We start from the raw sequence: 22,781 nt of genomic DNA on the forward strand, positions 1-22,781 counted from the left end.
TGGCATGATAAGCATTTACATGATAAGAGTGCTTCAAATCGGCATGTCCACAACATTGGAGACTCTTAAAACGTATGACTCTCGAGACATGTTGGATTTGAAGAAGTGGCACAAGATGAAGGATGAGCTTCATGTTGGATGTGATGAGGATGAAAGACTTTGTTTATATTTGAGAGATTCGCCAATGTGGTGAGAGTGTGTTGAAGATTGGGAGGATATTGTTAAAGTCTCCCACATTGTTGAAGGATCAAAACACAAAGGGTTTAATAAAACCCTAAATGCAATCAAGTCCAAATGGTGCATTGATGTTAGGAAGCATGGTATATCTACCATATACATCAAAGAGTACATAAATGCTTGTGGGTGTAGCAATGCAACTAACACTTCTCATTCAAGATCATGGCATCAAAGAATGGACCTGAATAAAGAGCCTCCAAATGTGATTACTTCAAACTTGTAGATTTTTTTGAAAAGTGATGTTTAAAACCCCTTCTATCGATGTAATCTTGTACATTACTCTCTTCATCATGAACTCATAATGCAGCTACATATTGTAAGGTGGACCCCTTAGGATCAAATTGTATTTTCCCCTACAAGGTCTTTATGAATCTGAACTATATGATATCCCACACTCTCCTATAGGGGCGTTGATGTAATCTTTTTGGTTTTCTCCTAGTATATTCTTTGCCTGATTTTGGTAAAAAGGATTCAAGGAATTTGCACCCACCTCAAGAAAAGAAAGTTTTTTAAACCCCCCAAATCTACATGCGAAGCGTCTTTCCAAGCGTGGGAAGCGGGCGTTGGTGTGTAAACACCCTCGGTGGTGGATCCTCCTCACTATCTTGCACATGCGGGTTCAAAGGGGTTCTATGGTGCAAGGGATTTCAGCGGACCTGGACCATTGGCGAGAATTGGCCCGAGTTTACAAGGTTTATCCAAATTTACACCCGGGGTCTACCACTTTCGATTGCCGAAACCGAAATCTGTACAACACGCGGGTTAGCAGCAGGGTACGTACAAGGAATCGAGGGGGATATTCAGGTACCTTGCCTCTATTCCCCCCTCGATTCCCTGCACACGCACACTAAAAGGCTTGTGCCTTGTGCAGAGTGCTCTGTATGGTGTACTCCTCAACCTCGCGAGCAAGGTAGGCGGCCCACTACTCTCAGCCTAGCGAGCATCTGTAAAAGTGAGGAGGATAGGGAGCTGGAGGAGGGACTTATGCAAGGGCTCTCGAGCAAGATAATACACAACAAATGTAGTGCATATCAACCTTGAAGAACTTATTGGTGCCGTTGTTTGAAGGTCAAGGAATCGGTCAACCAATTAACAATCCTCGATACATGACCGCCACCATCTCTGTAGGATCGGTGCCGCCCATTGCACATGTACCTTGAGTCGACGTTTTGGTGTATGTTGTAGTACATCTTGTCGAATGCAAGTGTTCACTACTAAATAGGTTCATGGGTAGGTCTTGAGATTATGCTAAGTAGGCTTGATAGGCTAAAGATGTGGGTGTTGTCTTATGCATGCATTCTTATGTGCGCATTTCAAAAGTATATCGCTCTCGATCGGCAATGGCTAAATCATCCGGTCCTGCAAAGAGGGGAAAAGGGAAGAGACATTTCCTCAAGACAATAGAGGCTTCATCTAGTCTTACATGTGATTTGCAAAGAGAGACGTGTATGCTCGATATTGAAGCTTCTCCAATGGTAAGATTTTTACTATACATCAATGTTAGGTGTGCATGTGTCTCACACAAACGTGCACACACACACACACACACACACACACACACACAGAGATGAATAATATAGGAACCCCAATACTACATCGAGGTCTTGAGAGAGAGAGAGATGGGGCGCTTGTACGCTATTGTCGAGTTGCTGAAGATTGTCCGCAATGGGGTAAACCATGGAAAGCGTGCAGATATCATTCATCACATAAAAGAGAGGCATGGTATCACTATTGACATTCCTCATAGGTCCATTGGTTGACCTAAAAATAGAAAAAAGGGTAAATTAGGGTCGCGGTCTCATAGACAATCAAAGGTGCGCTTTGCAAGTCTTGACACTCGCATTAAACTTGCAAGAAGAAAGCATCAAGAGGATTTATGTAAGGGTTCAAAGAAGAGGAGGATTTACGTAAGGGTTCAAAGAAGAGGTGGAAGTTTAGCTCTCTTAAAACCAAAATTTCTTATAAGGAATGGTTGAAAAAAAAATATGGAGGAGTAGATGGCGGTGTGGGAGAATGGCATGCCAAAATGCAAGCCAAAATTGCTAAAGGATATAATGCCATGGTAAGATTGCTTTCTTCATGCGTGACAATCATGTATATAGATGGGATTATAAGAAAAACGTATTTTCTAACTTGTTTTCTTAAATCATTTAGTCTAGAAGCTATAAAGGAGTTGTAGATGGACCCCGAGATGGACAACAAGAAATGGAGGAAGAGCAGCATAATCATGATTAGTCTATGAGTCAAAATGATTTGAGTCAGGAAGAGAACAATAATGATGTCACTACTTTGGTAAGATGGGAGAGTTCAAAATGCTTTTTTGCTTGGTTTAGAGCTTTAAATTTATTGTTTAATACATCTTTTCTTTTGCTCTATGGTAGGCCCAACTTAAGAATGAGGGGAGTACCTCAACGAAGGCAAAGAAGCTTGCCAAACTACCAGTTTGCAAGCAACCAAGGGAAAACATGCATAAGGTATTACCTCATCATGATTTCAAACCCATCAACTAATGTGTTTGCACTTTTATATGTGGTTTGTATGTTAAGAGAGCTCAATTTTTAGCTAGATCGTCAAATGGGTTTGATAGATCACATTCATATAGATATCTCCTCTTAGATTGAAAGCACAAATTTGGGTCATCCTTTGGCAGTAAAGAATACACGGTATGGCATGTTTCAAGGAAGGTTTAAAGTGGTGTTTTGTAATGATTACACACTCATCAATAATATCTTTGCATAGGTCACACGAGAAAAAGTTAACCCACTTACATTCACTTCGATATGGCCTTGAGGTTCCGTATGACATGAAGCTCGCAAGTGATATAGCGACAAAAAAGCTTCCTCTCGAACTCTAATTTTGTTTGTCTTGTAAGTCTTCTTTTTGGTCAATCATTCGCTTAAACTGTGTACTTGCCTTCAACCTGGCAATTATAATGGAGATCATGGGTAATGATAGATGGCTTGAACGCATTCTCAGAGAAGAAGCTTTATATCAAACATGGTTTGTTGATAGTTTATGGCACTCTTTTATGCAAACCAATCCTACTAAGAGAGCGACATGTAACTACTTTGGACGGGTGGATATTTCTTCATGCGTGTTTACTTTCTTTCCGATTATTGATGAGTGAGAATTTGTTATTACATAGCTTTTGATGCAAATTAGGTGCCCATTTTTAATCCTTACTAATGGCTTTTGGTGCTTTTAGGGATCATTGGACGCTTGCAGTACTTTACAATTGTTGGGCATGTCCACTATCGTGCCTTCCAAATGATAGGAGTGCTATTCTTTTCTTTGATTCACTCTCTTTGCGGTCTATTAACCGTATGTATTTCAACATGTCTTTGTACTTTGATAAGTGTGCTCTCCTCTTGAGGTAGTATGCTCTTCTCTTATAGAGTTTTACAACAATTTTTTGCTTATGCAACATTTGGAACTTAGAAAGGAGCTATGCCATCCTGAAGATTTCCACATGCAAACGATGGAGGTGCGCTTCTAGGGATTGTGATGTTTTCTTTTGCGTTTGTGTATGAAATCTCTGTTGAATGGTGTTTAGATGCCAAGTCCATTGAACACAAAAGAGTGTGGATTCTATGTTATGTTGTTCATGAAGCTCTTGATTGAAGAAGGTTATGGTCCCATAGCATCAAGAAATTGTGTAAGTAATGCATGTCAACATCTTTGTTATGTGTTATACATGCCTAACGGAGATCTTTGTTATGGTCATGAACTAATCACGTTAACATTTTCAGTTCACCGTGAAATTGGTTTAATCATGAAGAGGTGGAGACATTGAAGGTGGACCTTGGTGCTTGGGCTAATGAAGGAGGCTATGGACAATGCAAAATAATTGTCACTTCATTTATTGTGAACAACCTTTGGTGGTTACATGAAGTCCTACTGTTACAAGTTCTTTTCGTAATTTTGATGCTTTCATAAGCCAACAATTATCTTTTTTGTAAACCTATGAATATGGCCTAAGTTTTTGGCAGCCTCTCTTTGATGTGGTGACATGGTTATGACAAATGTTTTGGATGACACTTGATTATTATATTGATCGAAGTTATAGTATGACGATCTTGTTGTCATGGTTATGGCAAAGGTTCATAGTATCTAGTCATGATTTTGGTGAGTACTCAGTGGATATGTAATGGTTATGGTTTTGAATGTTTGGTTATGATTTTCATGAGCACTTGATGGAAATGGTATGATTTTGGATATGGTTATCGTGAGCACTTAATGGAATCATCATTTTATTATGGTTAGGGTGGTTTGCTTATGGTTTTGGTGAGTACTCAGTGGATATGTAATGGTTATGGTTTTGAATGTTTGGTTATGATTTTCATGAGCACTTCATGGAAATGTTACGATTTTGGTTATGGTTATCGTGAGTACTTAATGGACTCATCAGTTTGTTATGGTTAGGGTGGTTTGCTTATGATTTTGGTGAATACTCGCTGGATATGTAATGGTTATGGTTTTGAATGTTTGGTTGTGATTTTTTCATGAGCACTTGATGGAAATGTTACGATTTTGGTTATGGTTATCGTGAGCACTTAATGGACTAAGCCTCTTGTTATGGTTAGGGTGGTTTGCTTATGATTTTGGTGAGTACTCGGTGGATATGTCATGGTTATGGTTTTAAGATGTTTGGTTATGATTTTCATGAGCATGTTCATAGAAATGTTACGATTTTGGTTATGGTTATTGTGAGCACTTAATAAACTCATCATTTTGTTATGGTTAGGGTGGTTTGCTTATGATTTTGGTGAGTACTCATCAGTGGATATGTAATGGTTCTGGTTTTGAATGTTTGGTTATGACTTTCATGAGCACTTGATGGAAATGTTACGATTTTTTTAATGGTTAGGGTGATTTGCTTATGACTTTGGCGAGTACTCGCTGGATATGCTATAGTCATGGCCTTTGATTTGTTGTGTGGCTATATGCTTCTGATTATGTGAAGGCTCTTTTGGCCCCTCTTTATATTTGTAAATTCGGGCTGTATATAAGTAGCTCTTTGGAATTTTGTAAATTCGGGTGTGAGAAGTAAATTCAGGTTGCACAAAAACTACGTCTCTCTAGAATTTTGTAAATTTGGGATGCACAAAAATTACTCTTTCGAATTTTGTAAATTCAGACTGCATTAAAACCATGTGAAAAGATAGTGCATCATATTCAACTTCACAAACCCATGTCATTTCAAACTGTCAATTACAAAAGTTTCAATTGAATAGGTGGAATTTGTGTAAACAACATTAAAATTCTTGTTGAAGAGGCTTGGATACAGTAAGAGCTACCATGAGGTGTGGCTAGGGTGAAAGTGCACTCACCATCAGTTGTTTTCGCATGCTTGCAAGAAGAAATTTTGGCATAAAAGCTTCTCACACCATCACAAACTTGGATGGTCCATCCAATAAGATCTTCTACATCCTTTACTCCACTGTGACAATTTGTCAAGGGGAGTAAAGCATTACAAGTATGACAACAAAAGGTGGATGCATGATCCACTAATAGAGTTTTTGTACAACAATGCGAACAAAAAATGTGAGGACGCTCATCAAATTGGACGCGATGGCGGCCACCTTGATTCTTTCTTCTAAGCTTTCCGGTTTGACAAGCGGGCTTTTCGGGTTGGGTGAGTAGACCTCCCATATCCACCTTTTGCCTTCCATGACCAAGACGGGTTAGGGTGACATGCTCTTGGACTTGGCGGATACTTCCTCTAGCTGGCAAATCTATCTCCTTTGGACTCACCAATGATCTCATGGAGTCTCTTGCAACCTTCACTCAGTGGAGTACAAGCTCTACCTCTTTCGTATTCTTATTTGGAAGTTCTCGTTCTATTGATAGAAGTAGGTCTTTGAGCTCTTGTAGACTATTCACTAAATCCTCTTCTTGGTTGCATTGATTAGGTTCATCATGATGAGGCCCATCCATCATCTCATGTGCCTTATCTCACAATTGGGAGAATAGCATTCAAGTGAGGGTAATGTTGTGCGATAATCAATCTTACACCATAAAGATGTTTGCATTCAGAGGACTAATCAGGATAGTCGCAAGAGTTTGCTTGTAAATTGACATTATACCACTGGGTGGGTATACTTGATCTATGTATTTTGAATTGCATCAATAGTTCATTGACAACTTGAAGGCTAGAGGGGTCAAGTGCATATCGTTGCAAAATTTTCTCACTCTGTTTTTGAGAGGAGCCTTGAACTCCAAATCGACTAGAGTCAGCTGCATACATAAATTACATAAACATGTAGATATGAACATCAAGCACCTACTAAGAAAGGCAAAATACAAACCTATTTCTTTTTTTTGCATAAAAAACTTCAACAATGTCCCACCCATGCGGGCCCCACTCTTTGAATCGCCAACCAAAGCATGAATCAAGTCCACTATGGAGCGATTTATACGTGCCTCTAGTAGAGTGTATTTGATGTACTGCCACCACAAACACTCTACCAAATTTGTGTATCAACATTTCCATGGGGAAAAAGTCTTCCAAACTTTGGTCAACGTGGTCTCTATATACAAAATCTCCCACACCACCCATTGGTGACATATCGCACCACATTGGAATACGCTGCATATCGAAGAAGTAGTTGTTGAAATCTACCATCAAAGTCAACCTCACTTGGGCAGTGCATGAGATTTGATATTTCCATGTAGATTTTGCTTCTTATCTTATTTGGAACCTAAAGTGAGAACCAAGCCAATGTAAGTAACTTGAAAACATGATTATCATAAATCACAAGAACCATGATGCTTACTTGAGGAAGGAGGTTATCTACCCATGCTTTCTTAGCATGGAGCCAACATAGAATAATGTGACATGAAATTTGGCGATGCTCTCCTTCATTTGTTGTCTCCCAACAATGTGGATCTTCATTAACCACCTTAAGAAATACCTCTAGTTCTTGTTGTGACTTGTCAATGACCAAAGCGGTGGCTCGAATGTTCCCCATTCTTGAAAGTACTATTTGTAGAGTTATCTCCAAGGCAAGGACATCATGATGAGCCCCCGCATCTTGGATGCACAACATAAACCAAATAGGGATCCCTTGTCCAAGTTGATTTGGTAGCACGGCTGCAAAAAGGGGAAGCCCATGTACATTTGTTTTGAAAGTGCTATCTATTGCCCACGAGTTGTTTCGAGAAAAACGCTTGGCCATTTGTAACATCCAATCATCTTGAGAAATTAGGATGAATGGCTTATCCTTTGGATCTCTTGTTGTTGGATTGTAAGGCTGAAAATAAACAACCTACAAGCAAAACAATTACCAATGTTTGGAATATAGAACGTACAAGCATGAACTTGGGAGTAAAGGATAACTTGTCACTTTACGTTGCTCTTGCAACACTCTAACCTCCGTATACATGGTTGCCCAATCATCATTGGGGATCCTTCCTAAAAACAAATGTCTTTTATAAGGACTCTACATGAAATTAAAAAGATGCAAATTTAGCATGACAAAGAATACCTTCCATGCATTTTTGGAATGATAGTAGTTGGACTTCCCTCGGGATCATGAAGAAGTAGTAGATAGTGCGATCAAGCATGGAAGCCCGCTCCATTTGATATTTTTCTTTTGAAAGTGACATTTGTGCAACATGACAGGAACTACCAAGATCAAGTAAATCCTCTTTGCAACACCCTACGACAGTTGGATGGACAAAATGGTGGTAGAGGTCACCCCAACTACCTGGCGCATGGCCATCATGAATGGGGTAAATATGTATTGCAACCTCGTCACCTTCATTGGGCAGTTGAACTTGAATTTTGAACAAGCAACCATGCCTCTTCGATGTCCTTAGCCTTCTTATCTTTCCAACGTGCTTTGTCTTTCCACCCCTATGACATTTGTATTCAATCGTAACACTTGAAAGAAAATATTTCCTTGAGGATCTCATCATAACCAACCTTACTTTGTGCTCAATCATAAGATGCTCTAATTGCATGTCCAAATTAGCCCGTGTTGTATGTATTTCATATGATGGAGCCATGTCGAGATCAAAGGTACCTTGAGTGGCCACATTGGTCTTCCTTTGGCGGCACCCACATCCACATGATATGACATATTCTTTGATGAAGGACAACGGAATTCCACCTTGATTGTGGATGTGAGATCTCTATGATGGGGTAAGTCTTCTGTACAATGTGTTTCTTTCACAATAATTTTCCAATCCTCAACATTAGGAATCCTAAGCAAAGGATCTGATTTGAGACAAATAAAAGGTTCTCTATTGCATCCTCCCCTCACACACAACATGTCTTTCATTCTTCACCACTTTTTGAAGTCAAGCAACCCTCCACGATCACAAGATTTTAGTGTATCCAAGGATGGGGATATGTCCTCTTTCAAGGTTTTAATCATCAATGCATATTCATCTTTAGTGAACGTGAAATACCTTGAAGATATATGTGCAGTCATGTTGATCAACGTTTCACCCTCCACATTGCAAAGGTTGTCGTCAAACTCCATGGGCCTAGCTTCATGCACCCCGGCTTCATCTTCACTTGAGTTGCTAGAATAGCTCTCCTCACCTTCAAAGTCATTTTTGTCTTCACTTTCAATGTACCATTCCATTGTGTTGTGAGTGAGAGAGGTTGAAAGAGACAGGGAACAGGTGAAAGAAAGGAAAAAGAGGAAGAGAATCACATTGTAAATTAGCAATATGCTCATAATTCATCGACCCGAATTTACCAACATCGTCCTCCCAACCAATTGATATATAAAGTGTGGCATGAAGAGCTTTCTGGCCTGCCCAAAGGGCTAAGGCCATAGTGATGTGTTCCCTTTTTTATAGTGAAAAATCTCATATGTATCTATAAAAAAAAAAATGTTTGATTAGTGAGTATTTTAGTGAGCACTCATGAGAAAGTTAAGAGTGAAAGCCAGTGGGAGATATAATAACTTTTTTACTTCGTTTATTACAGGCATTATGGCTTCGGAGGGTATTTGGAGGAAGATATCCAGTAGCTTGCATATATATTTTTTCGTATGCTTTATGTACAGGTAGTATCTGTCGTATGGGTCCGTATTTATGACCGGAGCCATTCATATGGTTGATAGAATAACAGTGTGATACGGCAATAGCCTCACCTATTGCTTGTGGGTGTTGGGGATATATACGTAATCTGGCTGGCTGATTACAATATCGGCAAATGAAGACTAAAACAAATAAGGTATTTTTCTCATAATAGTGATCTATGTGCTTTCTCTTGTGTAAACACCGACTTGCAAGGATTAGAGGAGCCGGGGCATCTTGCCAATGGCATGGGCTGATCCTACTGGCTGTTATGGGTTGCTACCTTTTGAAGCGATTTGGTATTTATCACTAACGATATGTACAAATAATTGGACTGGTTCACATACTGTGATTTCTGCTGTTTAAAACAGGTTGGTAGGAAAATAAACGGTTTCTTTTGGGACATTAAGACAACTGGAGGTGAGAATAACCAATTGGGTATGAGTATTGGCAATGGCTTCTTATATTGTTGCTCTTTTTGAGGTTTTGGCTCGGTATATGGTTCGACTTAACTACTAATGTAATGAAAGACTCCCAACAAAGATTTTTTTTGGGTACGGGCCTTCACGGACTTTTGAAGGTAAGTATGCTGGCAGCTCTGTGATGGCTGTTGAAAATGTATGCCAGTCAGTGATACCATTTGGCGACCGGTTTTGGATGGCCCTATATAGAGAATGGGCGGAATACTATTAGAAACTTTAACACTGTCCATTATTTTTAAACCTAAATTCATATTAAAGATAAAAACCTTTTACTTGGAATTAAAATATATGGTGTAAAACCTTTTAGACCTAACACTCTAAAATTTATTTGTTTCTGTAAATCGAGAAAACTGTTGCACATTACTTCCATTTGTACAGCTTGATCAGGTTCTTAAGATAGTACCAGGGTGACATGGATGACAACTAGGTCACCCCAGTTACCTATTATGCGGTCTGAAAACTAACAAACAATTGTTTTCTTACTTTGGATGCAGGTAAGGGTGTCCTTTCCTTGGCTGCTGTTTTGAGGAGATGTGATGCTGTACACTCTTACTGTAAACACTAAATCAGGACCTTCTTTCCCTAATATGGCCTGATACTGTGATGTATTTTTTTGGATACGCAGTTGAAAAGAATACATGATTTTGTACTATAGATTGTAGACATAGGTCTTTGAAATTTGTCTCATGTGTTATGTATATTGTAAATAGATTAAACTCTCTCGCGCATGCGCGCGTGATTGCTGGAGTCTGTGTCTCTCACAAGAACATGTGTCAATTTATAAAAGACATCTCAGCATCTGCGCATTCTCATCCACTCTTTGCCCAAGCATCTCCCCTACAAGGTAAACAAAATGCTATGGACGTCTATAACAGGACACTGCTACGCTCTTCACTCTCTCCGTCAAGATCAATATTGACCCTCACCGTGCGTAACACAATCCTTCAACAGTTTAACACTTGGGTGTGTGTGTGTTCGCCCGTGCGTTTTCCGGCAATTCTATCTCGGTTTCAATTTTAATCTACCTAGCCTAGAGCCTGCGCAGTAATGTTTGAAATTTGAATGGTATTTTGGGAATTTTCACAAATTAGAGGGTCAGTTTTACTATAGTCTTGTCTTCTTGGTTGCATGCCTCATAATTTATCACTTTTTTTTCTCTTGTTATCGTCATATATTAAACAACACCTTGAAAACACACTTGCAATCTTGCAGACACGTTTATCCTCCACACTATCTTGCACGGGCATGCTCACATGGGATCGATGGCTGAGGTGATTGCGGCTGTCAGATGCGCATTTGGTAAATTCAAGGAGAAAAGTAAATTCGGGCACGCTTGTAAATTTGGGTCAATCCGCACCCCGTGTCTTGAACCCTCGACCTCCCCACCACGAGCCATTGGCACTAACCACTACGCCCTCATGCGTACGTTGAAATATAGGTGATTCGAGTATGTCATATTGTAAATGTGGGCCGATTAGTAAATTCGGGGCAACCTCAGATCTGGCAATCCATGATTGATGTGCCCCGCCTTTTCCTCCTCCACCATTGATCCCATTTGACCATGCCCGTGTGATATGGCGATGAGGCACAGTTATCCCCCTCCAGTTCCCAAAGTTGATCTTGCGTCACTCACATTTATCGACGTCACCACGCCATCCGAATTTACTACTTTTCTCGAATTTACAAAATGGCGTCACGCTCCGATCTATGACCCTCCTTTGTAGATGTGACTCCGATCCTCCTCCTCCATTGATCCCATTTGAACCCGCCCGTGCAAGATAGTGAGAAGCAGTGTTTGAAAAAAACCTAGGTTTAGGCTAGTGTAATCCCACCTACAAATTTTGAAGTTTACCTCTAAATTTTACTTTTGAAGGTGAGAAAAACTACAAAATTTTGCAAAAATTAGTGTAATTTGGTGTAAAAACCCTCCGTTGTTTCACATATGTAGGTTTGCCAAGTTTTTGGAAAAAAGTTTTTTTCGAGCACTGGTGAGAAGGGTGATGGCTGGAAAAGATGTTTTTCTTGTGGGACGTGCAAATGTAGCGTGGACTTGAGATGCTTCTAGCTACTCATCAGTAGTTTTCTTTTATTGCGGTCAACAAAGCCCTCTACAAAACACACACTAGTGCATCAGTGCATGGATGTGGGCGACTGGGCGGCCGTTGTAGATTTTCTCTCTCTCTCTCTCTCTCTCCACACACACCACACACCTCATCACTATCACACACGCCGCACAGTCGCACTCACGAGTATTATTCATTACGGCGGCTGCCTCTCTTATTACATCCGCCAACGCTTCCCCAATCCAGCTGCTAGTTCCTCTCAACCTCTCCATCAAACTCGCTCAATCCCTCCTCTCCTCTTTCAAAAGAGGCAAAACCGCGCAGCCCGCCGGACACCGTGCTCTTGCCGACGACGTAGGTGCCTCTGCGACGACGTACTACAGCAATATGAGCAGCAATGGCAATGTTGGCAGTGGCACGTACTCTGAGCTGAATGAGGGCATTGCCCATTTCTACGACGCCTCGTCCGGAGTATGGGAAGACATTTGGGGGGAGCATATGCATCATGGCTATTACGACCCCGGCGCCCCCCTCAAAGCCGACCACAAGCAGGCACAAATCCGCATGATCGAAGAGAGCCTCAAGTGGGCTGGAATAAGTGGTATGTGAAGGTTCATTGATGTGCATGCATGTGCAATGATTTCCATTTTCATGTAATATCAACCGTATGTGTTTGGTATCTTGTGTCTATGAAGAGGACAGCGGCAATCTGCAGAAAATCATTGATGTTGGCTGCGGCATTGGCGGCAGTTCTCGACATCTTGCTCGGAAGTATGGCGCAGAAGTCGTCGGGATTACATTGAGCCCGCAACAAGCCAAGAGAGCGACTCGGCTTACCGCTGATGCAGGTCTTTCTTCTCAGGTAAATAATAGGCAATGCCAGCCACAGCATTAACAGTTAGCTCACAAAACACAAAAATGCATGCATGGCTCATGCATGAATTGCTGAAGGAAATGAGCATTCTGGCACGCACAACATCTGAGCTTACAATGCTCTCAATACACATGTACACACACACACACACACACACACACACACATATGTACATGTATGTATCTACATATATGTATACCACACACACACACACACACACACACACATGTACATGTATGTATCTACATATATGTATAATATACATACACACACTCACAAAATACTAGGTGTAGTTTAACAATTGATTTTTGTGGTTCAGGTCAGTTTCCAGGTTGCCGACGCATTGAACCAACCCTTCCCCGACGGCCATTTCGACTTTGTGTGGTCTATGGAGAGTGGGGAGCATATGCCTGATAAGGAGAAGGTTGGCTCAATGATGCACCTGTACTGTGTACATTTATTGCATACAATGTTGAAGAGGAAGTACTAAAGGCAATATATTGTGATAATGTAGTTCATGTCAGAATTGGTGCGTGTCACGAAGCCGGGCGGTCAGATACTCATTGTGACATGGTGTCATCGGGAGTTGTCATCTGGCGAGGAGTCATTGAAACTGAGTGAGCAGGTCCTGCCTCACCAATCATATATATTATGCAGTGCTTAAGATTCTTATTATTTTTGTCAAAATTTTAATCAGCATTACTTAAGATTCTGACAGTTTAAGACAGCTCCTAATGGTTATAGTTATATGGTTCTTTCAGAAGCTCTTGGACAAAGTGTGTGAAGCATACTACCTTCCAGCCTGGTGTGCTCCCTCAAAATATGTGAATTTAGCTCAAACCATGGGTCTTCAGGTAACAAATCAGTGTGCTCTTGCGCTAGTGGGGAATTAGTGGGGTTATGTATGGGCTAATTATGGGCATTGAGCTTTACCATGACAGCATGGGGCTAATTATGGGCAGTTGATGGGATTAAGCATGACATTGTGCCTAATAAGGGGCACTGAGTGGGATCGATTTAAGCTATTTATGGGTTCTTAGTGGGATTAAGCATGAAATTAAGCTAATTATGTGCATTTAGCGGGATTAAGCTTGACATTATGGCCTTCTGAAGTGCACGTAGTGGGATTAAGCATGGCATTATGGACTACTTATGGGCAATTAGTGAGATGAAGCATGACATGGTGTTATTCAGCATGATTTTTGTCACGGAGAATGATTTTTTGCATCTTGGATAAGGTTTTAGATATATACTTAGTATTATTGTTATGCTAGGATATAAGGTCTGCAGATTGGACGGAGAACATCACATTGTTCTGGCCGGCAGTGATCGCATCTGCGTTCAGCTTGAAGGGAATGATCGGTCTTCTCAAATCTGGTAAGATAAACCCATAATATATTGATTAGCTGAGAATTCAGCATTTGGTCATTCTAACCATATTTTGCAGTTCCCTATGTGCTTTTTCAAAGAGGAATTCTTTTACACTTCAATTATTTTCGGCACAATATCTCACTGTCTTGCTTGAATTAGCCGTCTGCTACGTAATGATGAACTTAATATAGTGTGCTCTTGTGGTATTGAGATGAGGCCAATAATATAGGAATGGGTCGTGCAGGATGGACGACTCTCAAGGGAGCATTTGCAATGATGAGCATGGTGAAGGGCTACAAAAGTGGGTTGATCAAGTTTGCTCTCATTACCGCGCACAAGCCTTCATAATATTTGACATTTTTGGAGTATCACTGGATCTTCTGTTTTCCTGTTATTGCGTGTCCGCCATTATTGAATTAATAAACAGGAGATACTAATTGCGAACAAAGATTACAGCCATCATGCCTGCCTGGTTATCTAACAAGGCATGGATCATGAGCAATTAATTTTCTTCCATCATTGGAGCGGTTTGATTTGACCATATTGTAGTCATTGATTGATGTGCTGTACACACATAAATAAGCTCAATGCTTTCCTGCACGATATCCTTGAATTGCACTACCACAAACTGTCTCTCAAAGACCCGTAGGTTCTGAGCTTTCCAAGTCTATTTCAGATAGCAGTACCTGGTTAGTTGTGTGCACAGAAGTGATCAAGCAATGGTGTTATTTTCGCAATTGCAATTTGCTAGTAATGGGCTGCAATATTGGGTTCATTCATACTCCAAGCCTTCAAACTGCAATGGCACATGATTGCATTTCAAGCCATTTGGATATTCATTGACCTAAGCCTGATTCAACTTTGGCATTAATTTGACAAGAAACAGAATCCAAAAACTTGGAATTCATTGTGATGTGTTTTAAACCACTTTTTAACTGTTCAAATAACTGTACTTTCCCATGTGAAGCATTGCATTCTTCTTTGATTTTACTTTTTTTCCCTCTAAAGACTAAAGACCTTAGTATCCAAGAGGCCAAGGTAGTTCAAATCTGGTTGTTTGACAAGTGCCCCTATGGAGCTTAAAAGTCTTGTGAATGAATAGAAAGAGATCCTAACCTTTAAAATTATTGTCAGCAGTTTTACTTTGCATGTGAAGCATTGCAATCTTCTTTGATTTTTATTTTTATTTTTGCCTCTAAAGACCTTAGTACCCAAGAGGCCAATGTAGTTCAAGTTTGGTTGTTTGACAAGTGTCCCTATAGAGCTTATTGAAAGTCTTGTGGATGAATGGAAAGAGATCCTCACCTTTGAAATTATTGTCCAAAGTTGCATTCATTTTTTTTGGCTTGCTTGACAAAGGCCTTTAGAGGACAAACGAATAAACAACATATAGGAGTTCGTTTCCATGACATGAGATATTGTTAACAGGTCCTTTCATTTAAGGATTTAAAAAAATATTTATGTTATTAAAATGTTTTATTATTTTCTATGCATATCAAATTTACTAATTTAAGTAATAAACATTAAAATGTTTTGTTGTTTTGATTTTTTTTCCCAAGAAATCTATCAAAAAGATTAACAAAAATTTATATAGTATCTTTTTATTTATTGTGTGTCAAACTTTCAATTGTGTAGATGTATTGGAGGAAATGTCGAAAAATATACAGTAGCCTTGAGCTCATCGAGCCTTGCGGGGTTGTTGGAAAAATTGTAAGGCTTACATAGTGTCAAGTAACGACAATCCATTACCCACACGCTTACTCGTCGCAAGAGGGCAAGACTGCTAAAGATGCTTAGCTCGAATTCTTCTTTTTTCCCATGGCCTTGAAGCTAGTTGGCATGGTGTTATTCTTAATTATCCGGTGATTTTTCGCTTTACATATCAACAACAATTAGCTTTCAATTGCGAGTGAGAGGTTGAGTTTTTACCTTTTTGGCTTTCTAAAAGAAACCCTTAGTGTTGAGTTGGGTTTGGGAGACTTTCATAGTTTTCAGTGCATGATGGAGTCTCATGATGGAGACTTGCTTTTCATTTCACATCCTGACATATCTTTACTTTTCTTGCATTCTATAGTTTTAGAATGTTGAAGTGAAGCTTCACCTTTTCATATTTTTAAAAAATTTTACACACACACACATACATGCATGCATGTCTTTTTTAGTTTCTATTGTTTTAGAATGCTAAAGTGAAGCATCACCTTGCATAATTTTAATAAACTCTATATACACAAACATATATTAATTATTCCTTTTTTCACCTTTTATTTCACAACTTACATAGTTTTACATTTCTTGTATTTTATAGCTTAATTTCAGGCAGTGTTAACGTTCGAGAAAGTCTCTTTTATTAAGCGGTTTGTTGATCGAGTTTCATTTATGAAAAAAATCGGAAATACTAAAGAAGTTTTGAGATTTGTAAAATTTTTGGATGATTTTTTCACATAATTCATCGGTTTTTCATGCAACTAGCTAGTCTCGATTTTCAATCGGCTCAAGACTAAGCTGAGGCAATCCTTTCCTAAACACTGATACCAATTTAACTCATCTTAACAATTTTATCATTTCTTTTTGGTTTTGAAAGCCATCGTGACCCTTTCACTTGTTAATATAGATTAACTCTCATGACACCTCAATAGTCACTTTTTTGTCTTTTGAAGGCTTTTGTGAAGACTTTTAGTTGTTTTTATACCGCTTACACGTGTATTCACAATTGCACATTGTTGTACATCACATCCTTAAGGAATGCAACTAGAGAGCCTCAAACCATGAATTTTGGGGCCTTTCATTTAAGATCTTGATATTATGCCCCCTCTCGCCCCCCTTTCTCCCCTCTTGTTGGCCGTCTATTCCATTTTTTTCCAAGTCAAGACACAAACATCGTACATGCTCTTGCTTGTGCATCCTAATCACTTGGTGAACATGGTTAGGATGAGGTAAAACCCTTCATATTCTCTTCCAAAGTGTTTCATGGGAAGTAAGTAAAAAAGTCACAAAACCATGTTAAGCTTAGGATGGGTGCAAGATATCAAGAAGTAGTTAGGGAGATGGGATACATTGTACATACCTCATGATATCTCTTTGCAGTCCAAAGTGGACGAGGCTTTTTCACAGTGCTAGTAGTGTATTGCAACTTTCATTCATGCTCCAAACCTTCAAACTGCAATTGCACATGATTGCAATTGTACATGCTTAAGAGAGGAATGCATAGTACATGCTCCATGATACCACTTTGTTGTACAAAGTGGATGAGGCCTTTTCCACAACGTTCGTAGTATAGTGCAATTTTGTACCATTCACACGTAATACCATATGTTGTCCCCAACTATAAAACCATCTCCTTTTGGACAATGACATCGTGAGTTGCATCCACAATAACATGCTCGATCCCATCCCCTTGAGTGCGATCCACACTATTGTCCTTCTATTGTCCTCGTTTGCTGCAGCTCTCATTCTCTATGATACAAAAGAGGGCATTAGCGCATTGACAAGAACTCTCATTGACTATTTGAGTCTATGTCTCTAACAAGTTCGCCAGTCTTAGTATCACGTGCTACTTGAGTATGTGTTCGCCAATCTTGGTATCATTTGCTACTTGAGTTCAAAGCTTTTGATCACATCAACGCTTTCTTTGCCTACATGAGAAGGAGAGTGTGTGACCCAGTGCTCAATGGCCCTCTTCATGTAAGACTATGCTACCATGGCCAAGGAAAAGGATGAAAATAGATTTTTCATTAACTTGCCACGTGGCACTAATCAACGTGCTGGAATGGGTCATAATTGATGCCAAGAGTTCCATGCTTTACTAAGGCCTTGTGCAATGTGCATGGCAAAAAGACGCTTTGTGAAGTCCTCAATAGTGACCCAGCTAATATCTTTTTTCTTTGAAGTTCCCACATTATGTGGGATATTTGTATTAAGCAGAAATAACAAGATACATCACTGTCCATGCAAATTTTCCTTGCCATGGGTAAATTTGGATTACATTGAATCGTTTTTAATAGGGCGTCATAGACCCTTAGAGCCGTGCTGGATAGTCCTCAGCTGTATCTCACACGGGAATGGGAGGGGATGGGATGTACAGTGGGATAATGGAGCAATATAGATTTCGGGTAGAAGAAACCCTAGAAAAACTCGGGTACCCAAGTTTCCCTCGCCCCTCTTGCATCCTCTCACATGTTGGATAATTGAATCCACAGATTGGGGATGAGAACCATGTGCCCTAACCGAGTCGCCCACACATGTCTCGCCCACACATGTCTCTGAAATGTGAATGTCTTCCTAGAGTTTTGAAGTGCAAATGTATCACAATGAGAAAATAAACTCCAGCACAAAAGTAAACTCGAGGTACCCAAGTTTACGAGGTTACTTCCGCAACAAGATATGTGGTGCTCGATGGATGTCGAGGCCCTAGATTGATGGGAGTCTTTGCTCGATCCCATCTACCATGCTTGTGTAAAATATTCATGAGGCTCGTGAAGTGGCAAAAAGCAATGAACTAATCGATGTGTTTGCCATGTGGCATATCTCAAATGGCCAGGAAAATGCATCAATCAGTGTGCTTGCCATGTGATAAAGCTCAATTATGAAGGTAGAATAGACCAATGATGAGAATGCTTGTCAAATAACAGCTCAGGGGTCACCCACTATGAGAGATATTTAATTTGCAAACTATTTTTAAGGAGAAAGGGAAAGGGGGCAAGAGTTATCAAAATGAACATTGAACAAAAGTCACAAAAGTGACTGCCTTTTGTCGAAACGCACAACACTCTTTGGTTTAAAGCGATTGTTCTATTTCAAACACACTACACAAAAATGAACATTGAACAACGCACACCAAAAAAAAAAAAAAAAAGAGGGTGAAAAGCAATGTTTGGAAAAGTGCGTCTCACCTTACAAGTGTCCTTTTAAGGTTCAAAAAATTGTGTGAAAGCCAGGTGGAAAGAAAAATCCCACCTAGAATCTTAGAAATTTTTGTGTTAAAATTAGCTCAATTTTTTTAATTTTCCTTTTAAAAAAAAAGAACACCAAGAGCAAGATGTCTCATGTTGAACTCTCGCTCAAGTAACACACCGTATTTTGAGGGTTTTGTAGGTTGTGGAATTCGGGCAAAGCTTGAGTACGGTTGGGTAAATGTAGAGAACTTGCCTAAGAGTTGAGTCACCCCAGTGCGAATGGGAGCAGTGGGGGAAGGAAGACGAATGGGGTCGCACCTTTGCTCCATATTTGAGGAGGAAATTTTTTCAGCCTGAATGGAGATGCCATGGTTGTTGTTGATTGAAAGAACGGGGCTCTACAAACGAGAAGAGAAGATGTCTCGTTGAAATATAGCGTATTACCCTCATTTTTCTCAACGCTAGCAGGGACAAGTTCTCGCTCATCTACAATTTATTCGATTCATCCTGAGATTCCTCAGGAATCTCAATTTTACCCCTTAGCTAGGGGGGTTCGTCGCGTCTTCAAAAGGGAGGGCGAGACTCAAACCCATACTACTAGGTAATGACTCTCCATGTGTCTCCTCTAACCACTCGAGCAACCATGCTTAGCTGATGCAGGGCGTAAACCTTGCAATATTAAAAAAAACATGCGCATCCATTGCTACTCTGTCGTCCTCAACCTCTGCGTGCATCGTGCTCTTCCACTCATCGCCTCGCTCGTACCGGCTCGTCCTCTCCTCTCTTGCTCTCTGCGAGCTGCATCGCCCCATGTTGTCCGTGGCCTCGCATCTACGTAGATTCTCTGCCCATTCTTTTGATTTTTTCTAGCCGGGTATCCCCTACTCGCTTTGATTTCCAGATTGTCTCTCACTTTTTCTAAGTATAGTGCATACTCTTCCCCACTCCTCCCGGGTGCGATCAAGCCCTAAAGATATTTGTAGCAAGTAGGAGGGCATGATGATTCTAGTTTGGAGAGCAAGTAGGAGAGCACGAAATTAGTTTGGGGAGGCTATCTGAAAAGGGAAAGGGGAAGAACAACATGTAGCTAGCACCAGGGCTAGAAAAATACATTTTTCCTAACCGAAGAAAATAAGGGCAAACTTGAAAATTCTCCCGGTTTTTAGGTCAAAATTTGAAGCTTTTGCCGGTAATTACACTAAAAGTTGTGAAAATTTCCCGGTTTTCTTCAAGGCAAGCTCAAAATCTCATCGGGATTTTAGGATTTCAGTCGGTTAAAATACACTAGACCCCGGTTTTTTTCTAACACTCACTAGCACGCGAAAAGGTGATAAAAATGGAGATTGAGGAGGAAACACATCCGTAGCAGAACGAAGTTCTTGGGTTATGGTTTGACACGAACCCTATAATTTATGAACACTCGTATTTAAAGATTGCCGTTCCACATGAAATGAAAAATTTTCCCATAGCCATTCCAAATACAATGTCCAAAATTTTGAGCCATTTCAAAACTTACAAAAATAAGCCATCAAAGGGAGTGGAAGATAATCTACTATAAATCCATAGTTTTGTGCATGTATTAAAGCATATATATATAACTACATGGAACAAATGAGAAGATTGCACATGCAGACATTGAGCGATGGGGCTTTGGCAATGCACACTAGGTTGGAACTTGGCTATGTAATATTGCATTTATGTAATATTTCTTTAATTTATATTTTTTGACATTCTATGCTAAATCCCAGGAGTGTCTCTATGGACGACCATTTTTAAAACTTTGCCATACCATTGACATCCTCGGTGTTTCCTTGCATGTTTTGTGATACTTTCAAGGCCCTTGGATTGGTGGATGACCGTCAAACCCTAACTTTGAGATTCGTGATGCATGTGGGCGTAGAGACATCAACCGAAAGAGGCTTGAGGGGACACATGGCTTCAACGGGTTGGGGAAGAATGGGCAAAATTATTTGGTTCTGTAAAAAAGGTGGTACTAAGAGGACAATGATGATGCTGCAATGGGATGGTTAGGGTAGAAGTATAATAGGATTGCTTGGGGGAGGAAAAGTAGGAGGAGGATTTGTGGCGTGCTAAAAGCCTTACTTAGTTCACTATGGGTGAAGGCCACTGAAGGCCGTTCAATTTCCATGACTTAACAAGTGTCCCCAAGGGGACTTTAAAGGCTATCTCCAAAGTTGCATTCACTTTTTCAATCAAAAAGTGTATTCATAAGAGTTTCATCCCCACGATGTGAGGTGCTGATAAAGAAATCTTTCATTTAGAAACTTCATAAAGATTCATTTCACTAGTTTTATTATTTTCTATGTTTATTAAATTTATCTTTTTTTACGAAGAAAGCATTAAAATATTTTTATTTTATTTTGATTTTTATGATTTTTATTTTACTTTTTTCTCATTTTGTTCTATTTCAAAATATTGATGTGCAATGTGCACCTTTCACATTACTTAAATGGGGCCCTTCCTAATATATAAACCATTTGTGATTATATATATATAATAGATAATATAATTTTATATTAAAATACAACAAAATTTTATGTGATGTAGATATGTATTTAAACTTACTCTCTCTCATCTCCCTTTAACTTAACATGCCTTTGTGTCTCCTCACCTTGTATTCTTGTTTTGTGGAGGACTGACTACCCACATTTAGGGCTCTCTCTCTCTCTCTCTCTCTCTCTCTCTCTCTCTGTGGTTGTATGCTCTCTCTTTGTGGTTGTATGTTGCGGATGTTTGCACGTCAAACAAGGCTGTCATGATGCAGAGTTTGCACCTTGGAGGACGGTGTAGTATTGTAGAGGACTTTCCATTAATTTGTATTCCCTCATTGTTGCAAGCAACGTTCATGGCCAAACTTGCTATTTGTACCTACCAGCCCCATCGCTAGGAAGTGAGAGTTGAGAGTTGGGGAGGACACAAAGTGGACGAGAGATGTTGTCATGTAGCAATAGAGAGGACAGAGGGGTCGGATAGATTGGTCATTTAATTTTTCTCTTCTTATTCAAGAGACACACATGCATACGCACACGCATTCGCACGTGCGCGTGCACACACACACACACATACACACACACACATATATATATGTATATATATACATATATATATATATATATATATAGAGAGAGAGAGAGAGAGAGAGAGAGAGAGAGAGAGAGACTATAAAACTTTCTCAAATTTTATCACGGCCATTTATCGTGTTTTGTAGTGAGAAAGTCCAAAATGGGGTGGCCAAAGAGGAGAGGAGAGGAGAAGGAACTTTTTTGCAAGTTAAAGATTACTACATAAATTGATACGCTTGTTACCGTGTATATTGATGCACTTATTACTGCTATGACCGTAATACTGCTATGATTACCTCTACCATTATCGTCCGGCGCTTTGGCGTTCAAATTTGGATACTTCTTTCTATTTTACTTAAAAATATATATATATATAAAGCATGATATTTTTCATAAAATGTGGACAAAGAAAATGGTATTGAAGCAAGAAACAATGATTGTTTGGATAGAGTAGCTTGCGCAAGGCATATGGATGTTTCATCACCAATGATGGCCCACAAGTAGGACATATTGTAGCTCGATGTGGACAACCTTGCACAGAATGGAAGAGGCTCGCACTGTTTTTCCGAACACCATACACATGTCACCCGAGCGACTACATCCTTGCATTCATCACATATTCTAAAAGGTTTTACACAGTGGTGGCGGCAAGCTCTCTTGCTATGAAGAGATGCTGAGCAAAGAGCACAATGAAGGAGCTCTTGTTCAGTTAAATCAGTCTATAGTAGTGGGAACACTCTCAC

The 22,781-nt window shown here is 39.8% G+C and overlaps 1 protein-coding gene across 1 annotated transcript; it reads left to right on the forward strand.

The window, feature by feature from the left end:
- Positions 1 to 11,904: 11,904 nt before the first annotated feature.
- Positions 11,905 to 14,666, forward strand: G-TMT (gamma-tocopherol methyltransferase). Its single transcript, XM_086505913.1, has 7 exons — positions 11,905 to 12,419; positions 12,514 to 12,680; positions 13,012 to 13,116; positions 13,207 to 13,317; positions 13,454 to 13,546; positions 13,967 to 14,069; positions 14,308 to 14,666. Exons 1-7 carry the CDS (start codon positions 12,206 to 12,208, stop codon positions 14,409 to 14,411), a joined length of 897 nt encoding a protein of 298 aa, XP_086362039.1. The 5' UTR covers positions 11,905 to 12,205; the 3' UTR covers positions 14,412 to 14,666.
- The last annotated feature ends 8,115 nt before the right edge of the window (positions 14,667 to 22,781 follow it).

The sequence above is a fragment of the Adiantum capillus-veneris genome, chromosome 29 (assembly GCF_014529385.1).
Source record: "Adiantum capillus-veneris isolate H3 chromosome 29, ASM1452938v2, whole genome shotgun sequence".
NCBI classification, from domain to species: Eukaryota; Viridiplantae; Streptophyta; class Polypodiopsida; order Polypodiales; family Pteridaceae; genus Adiantum; species Adiantum capillus-veneris.